General features: G+C 39.5%; 1 protein-coding gene across 11 annotated transcripts in view; it reads left to right on the top strand.

Moving 5' to 3' along the window:
- The window catches only part of TMPO (thymopoietin), a 28168-nt gene that overhangs the window by 8226 nt on the left and 4050 nt on the right, over window positions 1-15892 (top strand). For 5 of the 11 annotated variants that reach the window (XM_037390624.1, XM_037390616.1, XM_037390617.1 and 2 more), the window contains exons 2-7: window positions 4104-4230; window positions 5862-6020; window positions 9554-9654; window positions 14422-14541; window positions 14644-14739; window positions 15297-15407. In XM_037390624.1, the coding sequence (XP_037246521.1) occupies window positions 4167-4230; window positions 5862-6020; window positions 9554-9654; window positions 14422-14541; window positions 14644-14739; window positions 15297-15407 (651 nt within the window). In that variant the 5' untranslated portion in view covers window positions 4104-4166. The remainder of the gene's footprint in view (window positions 1-4103; window positions 4231-5861; window positions 6021-9553; window positions 9655-14421; window positions 14542-14643; window positions 14740-15296; window positions 15408-15892) is intronic. The other 6 variants (XM_037390620.1, XM_037390625.1, XM_037390622.1 and 3 more) reach the window with 4 other exon arrangements.

The following is a 15892-nucleotide window of genomic DNA, read 5'->3' as shown; positions in this document are numbered from 1 at the left end:
GACACATAAACAAGCCACATCTTCAGATCAGCATTCAGTTGACTGTGAGCCATGATACCATCTGTTAGTTTGGTTTCTTGATTTGTTTTTTGTTTTCAGTTTTCACTCTTTCACTTAGATTCTCTGGAAGCAACTCTTTACTATGCAGCATTCATCTTCTTTCAGAGTGGGTATGTTTCCTTCACTGGGTAACATGGAATTTCGTGTCTGAGGAGAGAAGGGGCTTGGAAGGGTTGAGTAGTCCCTACTCTTATAATTTTGGACTGTTACCATACATAGGCTTGGAAATTCTAAGTCTGGCACTTACTAACTAAGGTTAACATGTAGAGAATTCTAAAACTTGTGTGTTATCAGTATCTCTGAATTACTTATGCATAATTTCCTTTCCATTGTTTTTTGTCTGTCCTGTAGCTCTTGGTAAATACTATCTCCAGGCATTTCAGGTTAAAAATTTCAGTAGGACTTGGTTTAAAAAAAATAATATCCTACTGCAGGAAATGTTTGTGTGTGATAGAATAAAAAGTACAAGGGGAATGGAGACCTCTGTATTTCACAGTATAAGTCTATTGTTGAGACTTGGCATGTGCAGTTCCTTATCTTTCCCTCCCCTGAGAGAAATACAGTTGTTTGTTACCAGAGAGGACACTGTACAAAAGCCTGTCTTAACCTCATTCAGAGAAATAGTAAAGAAGCCCTGAGCCGTTCTGCTTCTGGTGATGAAGCTGCACCTGTTTAGGATTAAAGTCCTTCAGTATCCTAATGTAGGTGCCATTTAACTTGGGATTTGAAAATGCTTCTTTTGATGATGTCCCATAGTTGTCTGTTATATTATTTAATGGCTTCTTCAAGATGTTACTTGGATTTGTCTTTGGCAGAGTAGTGCTAGAACTAGTAGAGGTACCCATACAGTTTTTCTGATAAACTGGTCTGTGTCTGTTGGATTTCTATTCATTGGGAATGCCAAAGATAATGTAAGGGATAGCTTCTCATCGCTTGCATTTTCTGTTCCTCTCATTAGTGAGAGAAGGTGAAAGCTTTTTGCTATCAAGAGGTGACACTGAGATGGTGAACAACTTCTATGCTAGTGTTTTCCTGTGGCCCTGGAACTGAGAATGCTGTGTGGGAGCCCCATGCTTATAATTAACTTCAGTACTTTTTAGAAGGGTTGGGTCCTAGTTACTCTGAAGCTGAGCCTGACAGATACCACTACCAAATTGCCATCTCTTTGGTGTGAACAAATCTGTTAAATGAAGTACGCAGATCTTCTTCCATCTTCTGTGTTTTAGAAAATGGCAATGACTAGAAATATTTTTTTTAATGCTGCTAGCACTGGATGAAATGAGAAAGACTTCAGATAATGTTTTACTGGTCTGGGTATAATGTTGCAGGAATATTTACATTATGTGCAAAGTGGTCAGCCGCACCACCTTACTTCAGTAAATCCTAATGTTTGCTGCAATTTCATTTTAAACACTTTACCTCTGTACCACAGTAAGACAACTTAAACTTCACTTATGGTCACCAGACCAGGAAAATGTGGGTGGGTTTTTGTTTGTTTGGGTTCTTTGTTTTGTTTTAATTTGAAATGATAATTTTAAAGCTAGCTCTTTTGATCTGTCTCGGGGGTAGTCCTATGGATAAGCTGTGATGATGCACAGCAGTAGTAATTACAGGTAATGTCATTGCTGAGTTTAATGCTGTCATACCACAGCCAAAGGATGAGAGAAATTCTTCTATTCTGCCTGGTGCTTCTAGGGACTGATCTTATTGGACCAGTGAGTTGTTAAATGACAGCTTTCTACTTGTACAAGTGATGTCATTTTGCTTCTGCTTTAAGGACAATAGCTATTAAAAAGTAGAAGTTGAAGACCTCACAGAACACAGGGTAATAAATGCATCTGGCCATATTACTGAAGAACACGTTACCTTCAACTTTTCATCCCCTCCCTGCCCCTCTTCTGTTCTGAAGCTGACTATTCTGATGGTCTCAATGTGTGGTAATCCTGTAGGAAAAAGTTAAATGGTACTTGGAAGGAAAAAAGCTCCATAAAGATATTATGAGATTTGAGTTTTACTGGTGTTAGAGGACTGTATTACTCATTAGTTGCAGTTAGATTTCTTGTGGCTAAGATTTCTGTAACACGTCTAGTAGAATATGATGTAGTTCTTCCAGTGTATATTGTTATAGTCTCTTCTATGGTTTGAAAGTGATGCCAAGGTAGAGACATGTTAAATTAGGTTTCCAGTTTCTTGAAAGTGCCATTGGAATGCTGATTTCCTGTACCAGGGTAGTTGTTTTCTTCTGAAATATGGAAGTAGCATCTTAATTAATCTGCTTGCTGATGTGTGCAAACACCAGAGCTGTCAGTACAGATCCCAACAAGAAAACACAGCATGTGTTTTAGAACTTCCTTCCACTGGTTGGGTAGTTCAGTCATTCAAGAAAAAAAAAATCACTAAATATGAAATTCTTGTTAACATGATACTTGAAACAGTGTTATGACCAATGCATTTGAAAGTAAACATGTCTCCTATAGCTGTAGGCTGGTTGTTTTTTGTGTACTACAGAAGTAGGCTCAATTGCTTCAAAAACTAATTAGATTTTTATGTGATAAAGGAATGGAATGATTGGTAGAGTTATCTGTCATTAGTCAAATCTGCCACTTGAGTGACCCTGTTCTTTCTTCAGACTGCTTGGAGTCGTGTTTATTAGAATTAAGAAATAGCATGAGCTCTTGCAATTCTGTTGCTTTTTAGCAGCTGATTTTAAGTCATCATGCTGGGATTTTCACAATCCAGGAGTTAGAGGAAAATCTGATATAATTAGGGGGTCAGTTACATTTGGGAAATCCTCAAACAGTCCTTGTTCAGCTTTAAAATATTGAGAGACTTGAGGCCAGACCAAGCTTGCATGCAAACCAATATTGAACTGGCATTAATGGCTAGCTAGATACTTTTGACTCATGTCAGTCATCTTACAGTTTTTTAGTGATACCTTACTAAATACAGCAAGAAGAAAACTGTTAATTGTGACTGTTACAACATTTGTATTTGGAATTTTAGTCTTGGATAAGTACCAGAAAACCCAGATAGGTCTTCTGGGCAGCTAAGTTGAACAAAATGTTAAGTTTAGAAGTTGTATCTGTTTGTGTTTGTATCTCTAAGTTGTAGAATATAACTTATTTCAAAGTATTATCAGTATCTCTCTTAGTTGAGAGCAAGCAGATCCTAAGCATATTTTTTTACTGTCTTAGCTCCTCACTCTTGCAGATCTTGGAGCTTGAAATGCCTATTGTAGTAACTGAGGCTTCCCAAGTTGAACAAATGTTATGATCACTCTGTTAGGATATAGTGGAAACTGCTAATTTAGGAGTAGCATCTTGGCAGATTATTTTGATAACCATCTGTATGTGGTGGTAGTGTGTTGCCAACTGTTCAAGTAGTGTTGCCAGAGTTGGGTTTGGGATTCGTTAGAGCTACAGTAGCAGAGGCCTAAGCAGACAGGCAGGATTTTGAAAATTGGAGATTGTTTATGGTTTTGCCTTTCTTGCACTCACTCTGTAACATTGGGTAATCTTACAGAGATTATCAGGGTAAGTGGAATGGGGATTTTGAGAATTTACTTGAGAGCGTGTAGATACTGAAGAACTTTCTTTTATCGTTAGAGGAAGAAGTGTTGACCTACTAGGTAGGAGAGTAATGAGAAGAAATCCCAATGGAACATAAATATTTGTAACCTAGTGTAGTGATGGTGAAACAGCTAGAAACTTGCTTCTCCAGTCATAGGAAAGAAGTCCTATCCTGTTATATACTTGGATTTCATATTAAAAAACAGGATTAGAATGAGCAGGTTTTGTTTGGGTTTTTTTTCGCTTTATAGGAGGCTTGTAATGGGTATTTCCTTATATAGGTAGGAGAACCGTGCATGTTTGTTTAGTAGGTGTAAATGTTTGAATGGTTTCACATAGGCTTTAATGGTGTAGAGGGGGAGTATAATTACTTTTTGTGGGTTTGTATTTAGGACTCTGCTATCTTCCTGTTCCCTTAGAAGAAAAAGATGTTTTATTAACTGAAAATGCTGTTTCTCCCTCCCACACTTACAGAAAGCCACAAAGAAAACTGACAAACCCAGGCCAGAGGAGAAGGATGACCTAGATGTAACAGAGATGAGTAATGAAGATCTTCAAGAGCAACTTGTGAAGTATGGACTAAATCCTGGCCCGATTGTAGGTAGGTCAACTGAACTAGCAAATACTTACCTGTTCAACAAATTTTTCACTAAACCTCAGTTCTGAGCACTCTTAAGCTTCTCTGATACAGGTACTAAGTTTAGTACCAATACTATTACAGTCCTATTTCCCGCTTTGTTTTCATTGAAGTAGTTATATTGAGAAGGCTTGAAGGATTGCAGTGTAGGCAAGTCCACTGTTTGTTCCTCTGGTGTACTTGGCCAGCTGGAGATGTTCCAACTTCTGTTCTGAAACTGCGTAATTAGTGCTGGGGTAAGTATATCTTCTGATACTAGGGTTGAGATCTGGGGCCTGCTTACATAGGAAATACATCTTACATAATAACCTAATAGCATTGAGAGCAGAATGAGAGCATGGAACTTCCCCTTCCCTAGAGCATTCCCTACTGACTGCATTGTGCAGTAATGTTTTCCTTTGCTTTTTTTTTTTTTTTTTTCTGGCTCCTTGAGTGTAGTGTTCTATCTTGCATGTTAACTTATGTCAGGAGAAGTCCTGAACCCAGCTTAATCTCCTGGCTTGGGCACTCACCTGTGAAGCGGGATCAAAGCGCCTTGCCTTTCAGATTGTGCACTGTCCTAATGGCAGGGGACTTCCATTTCACAACTCTTCAAAAAAAGATGGTTGCCTTAGTGTGCTGAGCCTTCTGTGGAACGCTCTTGAAACCCTGTGTGGATGGAAGTGTCAATGATGGAGCCTGGAGTCCTGTGTATATTCAGTCTTATGCATAGTCTTTTCTGTTAGCTGTTTCTGTATGCCTTCCCATTCAACCTATTCCTCTTGGATACTGCTCAAGTCTTCTGAAAAATTCAAGTACCTATGCAGTCCACTGGAAAGATGTTCAAATTTTGTCTAAGTAAAAGCCTCAGAGGGATTGGATTCTGTTTCTTTTGAGTCTGCCACTTCTTTTTTTTAAGAGTGGCTTCCTCTTATCTGAAATCTTCTGAGGTTAGACTTCTCTGCAGATAACAGCTCAGTCACCTCTACATGTTTTTGCCAACACAGTCCTGACATGGAAGTGTGTGCTAGACTTGATGCCTTTGAGCTTTTAACAGCTGTCTTTGATCAAGTGAGCCAACCTGACGGCCAGATGCAGCGAACAGGAAGTTTTGTAGTTGCTGCTTTCTTGCACTGCCTCTGATGCTTATTGGACTGAACTTGCCAACAGGGCAAAGGTTAAACTAAGAGGGAAGGGATGTTAATCCCAAGGTGAAGGGAGTAATAGGCTTAACAGTGGGATCTGCATGGAAACTGTTGCCCTTGCAATATCAACCTCACTAAATTTTTTGTGAAGGCGTAACAACTCGTGTTTTGCAGCATATGAAACGGAACATCTAAAGAAGCAAGTTCCCTTTCTGTAGATAAATGCTTGTAATTTTCAGTGTGGTAACAGGTCTAAGTTTATTTTAAGAATTCTCTTAAACCAAAAAGTTAGAAGCTGTAGAGAATTATATACCTAGAGGTATATGCTTTAGACCATACAGACTAATTAAAAATAAAAAAAACAACCCACAAGTTTAGAGATTCCCAAGGAATATATAACAGCCAAGTTCTAGCAATCATGTCAGGAAAGATGAAAACTATGTCTTTAGCATATATCCCTCCTTGTTATAGCTACTACTAGGAAACTTTATGAGAAAAAACTGTTGAAACTGATGGAGCAAGGTCCAGAACTAAAGGCACCCGTGCCTTTCCCAGAGATTTCTTCAGCTCCTGAGAACACCAGACAGAATGGAAGTAATGATTCTGACCAGTACAGTGACAACGAAGAAGGTAAGACTTAAGCGGAACTTGCATGTCAACTATTCAAACCATGTATCAGTAATGGTTGCAGAAGAAATATCTAAAGAGGGCATGATCTTGCTTTTAGGTTAGGCTTTGAGATACTGCTGTAGACCATGTGAGTCATTGTCATGGTTTAACCCCGGCCAGCAGCCAAGCACCATGCAGCCAGCTGCTTGCTCACTCCACACACACACACACCCCCCCAACCCGGGATGAGAAGGAGGATCGGAAAAGAATGTAAACTCAAGGGGTGAGATAAGAACAATTTAATAGGTAAAGCAGGAGCCGTACATTCAAGCAAAGCAAGGAATTCATTCGCTATTCCCATGGGCAGGCAGGTGTTTGGCCATTCCTAGGAAAGCATGGCTCCATCACACGTAACGGTTACTCAGGAAGACAAATGCCATGATACCAAATGTACCCCCCTTCCTTCTTCTTCCCCCAGTTTATATAATTAGCATGATGTCATATGGTATGGAATACCTCTTTGGCTATCTTGGGTCACCTGTCCTGGCTGTGTCCCCTCCCAATTTCCTGTGCCTCTCCAGCCCTCTGGCTGGCAGGGCCTGAGAAACTGAAAAATCCTGACTTCGTTGTTGCTGGCTGATGTTTATACTAAAAACATCAGTGTCCTATCAACATTATTCTTACATCAGAGCCAAAACAGAGCACTGTACTAAGAAGAAAATTAACTCTATCCCAGCTGAAATCAGGACAGTATCCACCCCTTATTCCATACCATTTACGTCATGCCACACATTTTTTAATACAACCTCATTAACCACTATCACCCTTCCCATCCTTTGATACAATACACAAACATCATTCCCCTAGTCTATGCACCACCCCTATAGAAATGTCTATAAAATGTCCACAAAATGTCCATTGAGTTCATTTATTCCATAAACGTGATCTCTTATGGCGGTCACTCAGGAGAATAGAGGTTGTATGGGGTTATTGGGCATCAAAGCCAGCTCAAGTGAGGTCACTGTTGCACTTGCACTGCTTCTTGTAAGGCTTGTCCTCTAGTGGTTCAGGTGGTTGCTGCTACAGTCATTCCTATAACATGAAACTCAAATCATGGGTTACAACAATTTAAAGGTATATCCATTACAGGCTCCACCCCTGGACCCCTCGGACTACCCCGTAGGGTTTAACATTGCAATGAACTCTTCCCCTTGCCCCTGCTTTGGCTTGGAGCAGGTTGCAGTCTGTGGATAAATCCAAGTGGAGCCTCAGCGATGAGCCACAGTCTCTGCGGGGGTATACCTGCTGCAGCACAGACTCCTCCACAGCCACAGTCACTTCAAGGTGCGCCTGTTCCAACATGGCCTTATCCATGGGCCATCACCGTAGACCTGCTCCAATGTGGCCTTACCCACAGCCATAGTCCTTTCAGAAGTAAATCAGCTCCAGCGTGGCCTTATCCTTAGCCACAATCCCTTCAGGGCTGTACCTGCTCTGTCATGGGCTTATCCATGGCCACACAGTTTGAGGTGCTCCAGCATGACCTTACGCACAGCCACTGATGCTTCAGTGTGTACCTACTGCAGCACTGACTCATCCACAGCCACAGATGCTTTGAGGTGTACCTTCTCCAATACGGACTTGTCCTTGGGCCAGAATTCCTTCAGAGGCATACCTGCTGCAGCACAGCCATAACCATGGCCACAGACACTCTGAGATATACCTGCTCAGGCATGGACTTAGTCACGGCTGCAGGGGCTTTGGGGTGTCCTACTCCCACATGAACTCATCCACAGGTCATAGTGCCTTTGACTTGAGTACACACTGGAGTTCCAGCCTGTCCAGTACAGCAGCACAGGAACAGCAGCGATGCCCTGGCCACCTGGCAGCCCCAGCACATCACCATTGCTGTTAACAGAATGTTCCTGGGCACAGCACAGTAAGATGATAATACAGCAAGCAGCGAAAGCAAGCAGCAGCCACTAACAAGCACTAGACTAATACACAGTAAGGCAAGCAAGCCCCATGATAAGCACAGAAACCTGCCCCTTAACAGCTAAACAGCAATAACAGCTATAAATTCAAACTAGCACATTCCAATCAAATCTGTTATTGTCTCAAACCCTTCATGTCCCATATTGGTCATGCAGTGCTAGCACAGCGATCCAGGTGCTTGTTCTGGAAAAAGAAACTCTTTGCTACTAAACTGTTCTCTTTAGTCCACTTTGCCCAGACTGGAGCCTGGAAATCTCATAGGTAGAATTCCATATTAAGTGTTCTAGTGTTCTTTGCGTTTTTATGTTTCAGTGCAGTTTTGTCTTATGGTGCTCACAGTAGTTATTTACTATAGGAAGGTGTATGAATGTTTGTGTATTAAACTTCTGTAGTTTTTTGCTTAATGTCTATCGTGTATTACTCAATCCCTTTTATGCTCTGTTCCTTACGGACTTACTTTAGGCTGGTTGATAGATTAGTATTGGGTGCAGTTTTTGCAGTTTTGATATCAAACTTATATTGAAAAAGTATAGGGGTGGCGGAAATGGAACCTAAACCACACCATACAGCTTACAGAAAGTAAAAACTGTAGGCTTTAAAGAGTGTCTTGAATGGAAAGTTAGAAGATGCTTATTTTGTGTGGTTTGGTTTTGGGGGTGGTTTACTTTTCTGTTTTTACAGGAACATCTATGGAGATAGGACAGAAAGGGTTAAACTAGAACCAAGAACTTGATGGTTCTCCCTTGCATATTTGGACTTGTTTCTGAGCTTTAATATCTTGCACTGTCAGGGGGAAAAGGGGTGTTAGAGAATTATTATTTATTTTCAAGACAGTCAAGAGCCCAGTCACAACTGACAGCTATCTCCTTACACTTACATGTGCTTCTTCTAATTACTGTTAAGATGGGGGGGGGGGGGATAAACATACACTCTGCCCCTGCCAAAAACCAAAAAGTCAAACACACCCCCCCACCCCCCCAAACCAACAAACCCCCCCAAAACCGAACAGGTTTCTATAAATGTACTCTTAAGTTGGTATAATGCTATTAGAATTTTAGAAGAGGGGGTGACCATAATACATCCTCTTACTGGTAAAATGATTGCTAGCCACTCACCCTTCTTCATCAAAAAGGAGTTGTATATAAGAGGACCTATTTTAAAGGAGATGAAACATAACAGCCTAAACAATGTTGAAAAGCTTCAATACCCTTACTACAATCAATAGTATAATGGTACTTTGGTTGAAGTAATTGCAGCTTGATACAAGTTCCTAAACGGAACTGTTGGATTGGTCAAAGCTTTTCTGAAGTGTAGGACTTTTAGGACAAAACTGAAATACTTGGGTCAGTGTTTTAAAACAGTTTTTAAAGTTGTTCTTCAAAAGTCTTTGTTCTTCTACATTCAGTTAAGAAACTGTCTCATGACTTTTTAAGGAAATGGTAAGTAATAACAGAGTTATGTTGCCTCTTAAAATGAATTTTTATTAAAATACAATTGGTTTAAACTAGTACAACAACCAGTAGTATTACAGAAACTAGTTATATTAAAACTGGTTACAGAGCCAAAGACTGAACTGAGGCTTGAGAAGAGAGAACCATTGAAAGCCAGGACGAAGACTCCAGTAGCACTCAAACAAAGAAGAGTTGTTGAACACAACCAGGTATGTTTAATTTAGTGGCATCTGGAATAGCTACTAACTGCAGGTGATATGCTCACTAAACACCTTACTACTTTTAACATAATCACATTCAGCTAAGTGGGCTGTGCTGTTTCTTAGAAGTTCTTTCAGAAAGCCCATTCTAATACAGCATGAAAATCTTTTGAATTAACTATAGCTGCTGTGTTTAGCCTGTCTGATAACTTTCAAAGTTATGGTCTGCTAAAGGCTGTTTGTCTGACTTGCCAGCTGCTGTAGCATCTCTTAGAGAAAAGTAATAGGCAGCCTTAACATGTTTGGTTTTGGAAACCTCACAGGTTTTTAAGTCAGATGGGCTGATGTCATCCGGTTGGTTGTTTGTAAACAACTTGATTTACTAAAAGAAGCAGTTTTTTTAAAAAAAAAAAAGTTTGAAAAAGTTTTGGGTGTTTTGATTATTATTTTTTTGGTTGGTTTATTTTAGAAATGTTTTAAATACATATACATACATATTTGTCTTGTTTGATAGCTATAGATACATGTATGCATTTTAAATACTTACGTTTAATCACTTAAACATAGTCATTTAAACGTAATACAGAAGGTAATGTACTTCTATATATGTATAAAAATATGGTCATATACAGAAGTGTATGTGCATACACACATGCACTAGTTATCTATATTATTTTTTTTCCTCAGCTATGCTTGTAGCAGCTGTACTAGAGTAGATGTTAATTTGATGGAAAGCTTCTCCTAAGAAGAAAAATAGCAAGTTTAAATTTTGCTGTGTGTACCACTTACCCTTTACTTAAAATAGTACTGGTTCTGTTGTCTTGGTGAAAGAGGGGTTTTCTGAAGCACCTCAGGCTTTCAAATTGCGGGCTGAATACTGGATTTGTTAGTTGGTAGCTCATCTGTCCTTGTGATGTGGCAACGTCACTAAATACCCTGTTCTCCAGCTTAGGTGACTTAGGATCTTTACAGTGTTATTTGTCTGACCAGTAAGCAGTGGTCGTGTGCTACAATAAAGGACTTGCACAGAAAATGTTCAGTGACTCAAAATCTGACCTGTTAGTAGCTTGATGTACGTTAGCAGCTCAGTGACTTTCCCCACTCACTGATTTATGGTAAATGCCAGTATTTCCGACTGAGATTGTATGTGTGTGGATGTAAGACACATGCATAGCAAAAGCATGTTTATGCATAGAGCAGGTAACACGCTGCTATGTGAGTTTGGGCAATACAACACAGTTATGGAGATATGTAACTAGTTCTGCTTATTTTTATTTGGATTTTCAGAGAACAAGCTGAATGGACTTCACTTCTACAAATCAAAATATGTAGTTCAACACACAAAATACTCCTTAATCTAGTCATGTGACTTTTGCTCATGATGGTCTTTATAATGGGCATCTGAAGCTTAGGTTCTTCTATTTTAAGGATTAATTTTTTCTAAATTGCTGTTTACCCAGAAATCCCTGCCAGCCTCAGTGTAACAGAGGTATTTAATGCAGCTATCAACAAGCAAAGCTTCCTAGTCTTCAGGAACCCATTTACAGAATAAAAGGGAAGAGATAGAGCAATGTGGCATTTTCAAGTGATGAGTGCTTACTCATTTTTTTGTCATCCCAATTTAATTGTAATAGCATTAGGTCATTACTGTGTTTTGTCTTGAAGTCTTTTGCGTCTGCAGTGCATATGCAATATTTTGTGACTTAAATATTTTAATTACCAGTAGTTAATCAAAGGAATATTGCCTGATTAATCAAAAAATTATCTGATTTCAAAATGATGCCAAATTCTTCAGGAGTTCTAACTCTAGCTTGTTAAACCTTTCAACTCCTGACTGCTGTGTTTAAAAAAAAAAAACCACCAACAACAAAACCACAAACAAAAAACCAACAAAAAAACCCCACCCAATAAACCAACCCCCAAACCAACCCCACCCATTCCCAACAAAAATTTACAGCTGCTTGAAGCCAAGGAGAACTCAGTGTTTTTGGCCAGCAAATGTGTGTAGTCATATATTTTGCTGAGAATAAAAGTGTAAGATTGGGAAGATGTCTTTTTTTCTTTTCTTCTTCCTGTGAAATTGGAATCTTAAGTTTGCAGCTAATGTGTCAAGTGACCGTACTCATTCTGCAAAATTACATGCAATTGTTGTGCACTGCGTGGCATTGGCTCAAAGACTGTGGTGGCTCTGAGGAGTGGTGGGACTGAATTGGTTGGTATCGTGGTGTGAGCAGACTTGCTAGTCATTTCTGGGTCCTGTGCACCACTAGTCTTAGTCCAGATGTACACAGCTGAAAAGATTGTCATTTCGCATGGATGGACGTTGCTGTTTTCTTAAAGAGAGAATGCAAATAGTCTTTAAGCAGGCTGGCACAGAAGGAATTGGGTGGGGAGGTTGAGCAGGCTTACGGGTCTTACCAGTCAGTTAGCAGTGGAGGGCTAGATGAATTTGAGCTCTGCTGTTTGTGTTTAATCGCCTCCTAATAGTGGAGAACTGGAGGAGTTGGAAAACAACCCTAATTTTAATGTCCCCTTCCATTCAGGTAGGTGAACATACAGTTACAGTTCAAAACTGAGCCTAAGGCCCCATGGTGAATGGCACTGGAGAGAGAGGCTGAACAACATAAAGTCAGACTTTGTGTAGTGATGTTCTGCTACGCCTCCCTGCGGTTTTTTGACTACCTGGATAGCTGGGCTTCTTAAAAATAAAAGCATGCAGTGTTGCAGCTGCAGGCATACAAATTTCATGTGGCCTACACCAAATAAATTTGGTAGGTGATAGCTGAGGTAGACTCAATCTATAGCTTCACTGCTTGTGGGTAATGTGACAGTTAAAAGCATGTGCAGACTAGTACTTAGGTACCCCACACTGTCATACCTTTATTGGCTTATATAGAGTGCTAGTGTACCTAAACATGAGTATTACATTCTAATAGGGCTTTTTTAGTTCAGGTATCTGGGATAAGCAGACAGAGCCTGCTTAATTGACAATGAGGATAACTGTAAACTGTAGACAACTTTATTTTTTAATTTTGTCTGTTGAGTATACTCTGCTGAGGTCTGGATGGGTCTAATGCAGTAGACTGGGTTTTTTTTTTTCTAGACTTCATGCAAAAAAAACTTGAAACTTGGTACTTAAAACACAAGACTGACAAACATCTGAAGAACTAAGGAGAGAGGCTGTTATTGAAGTACTTCTAACTTTTTATTAGAATAGAACTAGTTCCTAGTCAAACAGCCTGGGGCAGGGGAGCCCTCCATTAGTAGGGTGAGAGCATTGCCTTACAGCTTGTTTGAGTGGAACCACTCTGAAATTTGTGTTTTTCTCTAAGCTGAAGAAAAACCCCTCTCAAAGAGAAAGTGTACAAGAGTGAGGTGGGAAGGTTGCAGGTTAAACTTTTCTTAATAGGGAGGCTGGTGTCTGGTGTTGGGAGATCCTTCATTAGAATGCCGTTTGAATTGAAACGAATATTGGAGACTTAAGCTGAAATCTGCAATTCTATACAAAACATCTGAATCTGTTTGGTCTTAGTCTGTGTAGAAGAAATACATATCATGTGGTTTTCAAAGTATTTCAGTGGCTTTGATGTAAAGCAAAACACTTGTGCTCCCTCTGCTGGGTATGTCAGTGGCTGTAATACAGAACTGATGTTAAGAATTGTGAAGCTGCTCAGCTTCTAGTTTCACGGGAGTATCTTTAAGATACAAGTGGGGAGTGGATAAGGGCATTGTTAGACTTCTCACCGCCCCCCCCCCGCCCCGCGCCACTTTCCAGCCTGCTCTCTTAACATGTTTCAGGGCTAATACTGTCCCAGTGAAGTTATTTCTGCTGTTAGACCTGTCAGTGACACAGTTGCGCTAGTCTGTATAACTTCATTGGCACTGAGCATGACCTCCAAAAACTTGGTAATGCATCAATGCATGAAGTGTTAATGTGCAAAGTTTTCAGTATTAACAAAGCAGTAATTTTTACTTTTAAACTTAACCAAGTGAAAAGGAGAATCTTGTATATAATCTAGAAGAACCAGGCCTCTACCTCCCTTTCTCTCCTGGTCTATGTTTGAAGTTAGTTTTGAGGAGGATTTTTTCTGTGAGCATAAAACTTGCAATAAGGCGTAGGGAGTGGTCAGCCTTTAAGTTTCACGTTTCATGTTGCTACTTATATTTGTAAAGATCTGTGCCATGCTTGGTCAGTTAAACCTACTGTTACGTGGAAATTGTGAGTTTCATCTCTGTGAAATTTTTAAGATTATAAAATATCTCCTGCTGTCCCCTGTGGCTGGAGATTAGTTTCTGTTGAAATATAGGTGGCTCTGCTAAACTATTCCCATCACCGCTTGAGAGAATAGCCCCCTGTCTGGGTAGAGGCCAAGGTGATGCTTTCTGCTTATGCTCATAGATTAATTTTTTTTGTGTGTGTGTAGGCAGGTAATGTAATGGGCTGGAAATTATATCTGCTGTCCATGACTTGATGTAACTACTTGTAGCATTAGTTAGCTCACTCTGAAGTGAATGAATCACCACTTTTTACTGTTGGGCATTATTTAGTCAATTCTGTATTTGAACAATAACGTGCTCTTAATGTAAGTATTGTGGTCAACACTAATAATCTAGTTAGCTATTCATTACTGAATATATTAGGATGCACTATTTTTATATTTTGATTGTGGACACACTGCTTCTGGAGTATGCATGCTATTCTGGCTTTTGGTTGTGGGTATCCAATATTGAGAGCTGGCTTTCATGTATTTGATAATGTGTTTGATGCTTGAATAGACCTTTTCTCAAGATGGAGTTACTGAGACTGTCTGGACAAGTGGATCTTCAAAAAGTGGACCTCTGCAGGCATTTTCTAGGGAGTCTACAAGAGTGTCAAGAAGAACACCAAGGAAAAGGGTGATGAGAGGCTTATTATAATAGACAAGCTTTTTTCTCACTGTTAGGGTCCCAGTGGCTATTTTATTCAATTGTTTTCTTTTGTTTGTTTTAAACAAACAGGTGGATGCTACAGCACAGTTGCCTGTAGATGATGCTGTAATATCAGAGAGTACTCCCATAGCTGAAACTATATTGACTGCAAGCAACGAGACCCTAGTAAATATGCTTAGTAAATACGTTTAATAAATCATGCAAGTGGTATTCTTCTGTAATATACCTTTACTGACAGAATCATTCTGTTGTGAACAGATAGACTTTTAAGGAAAGTAAGACTATTTGGTAGTCTTTGAAACCACATATTTTTTTATCTGTATAAGTACCTAATGCTGTTCACTTTGAGATGGGACTGAGTAGACATCTGGGTCCCATCTGATATCTGTTTGTGGGGAGGGTTGAAAGAACCGCTTTAAAAGTTTAGATTTTTTTTTTAAGTACATGCAGAATATCTGCTTTTAAGGTTGGCTTTTCTTGTGAGCTAAATAGCTTTTATGTTTCTAAATGGCTTAAAAGAAACTACTTGGAATGATAAGCAATGTGTTTGCTGTGCTTATTTCAGAGTATCTGTTAGATAACCTTCTTGAGTTAACTCCTAACATGCATATATGCAATGCACATAAAGGTTTTGTTGTTTGCTTCTGCCACCTTTCCCCCCACCCCCTTATTTTTTTGTATTTTGGCTGATTCTGAGTTTGAACAATTTTGAATCTCGGCAGGTTGTCAATAGGGTGCCTGGAAATTTCAAGCATGCAGCTCCTACACTGTCAATCAGTGAACTCTCAGAAATGCCCAGAAGAACACCAAAGAAACCCTTGATGACAGCTGAAGTAAATAAATTAAAACTTAGATTGCTCTTGCTTACTCTCTGTGAACAAGATTCTTGTGTGTATGTGCTTACCCCTCTAGTAAGAATGGATGGAGGATGCATTGCCCAGGTGGCTCTAGTAACAATAGTGTTGTACATGGCATAGAGGATGAGAAATAAACCTTAATTTTATCTGCCCCTTTCAGATTTTGGCAGGTGGTGGTGGGAGAGTGGAAATCCTGCTGTTTTCTTTTTTGCCTAAGCCAGATATGTTTTTGGTGTGTTATTTCTCCTTGTGCTGCTGTTTTCTAAGCAAAATGTAGAAATTTTTTTCTTTCTTTTAAATTCTTTGAATAACTCAAATGTAGAACTGAACTGGGTTTGTCTACCTTGATCTTGTAAATCAGCCTATCCTGAAAAACCACAAGTTCCTTAATTTAGGTTATCAAATAGTAGGATTACTTTAGACCAAAATACTGAATTTTAAACGCATCTGTACATTCCTGT

The sequence above is a fragment of the Falco rusticolus genome, chromosome 5 (genome assembly GCF_015220075.1).
Source record: "Falco rusticolus isolate bFalRus1 chromosome 5, bFalRus1.pri, whole genome shotgun sequence".
Classification (NCBI taxonomy): domain Eukaryota; kingdom Metazoa; phylum Chordata; class Aves; order Falconiformes; family Falconidae; genus Falco; species Falco rusticolus.
The sequence above is the reverse complement of the archived record's forward strand: the minus strand, read 5'-3'. Positions and strand labels throughout refer to the sequence as shown.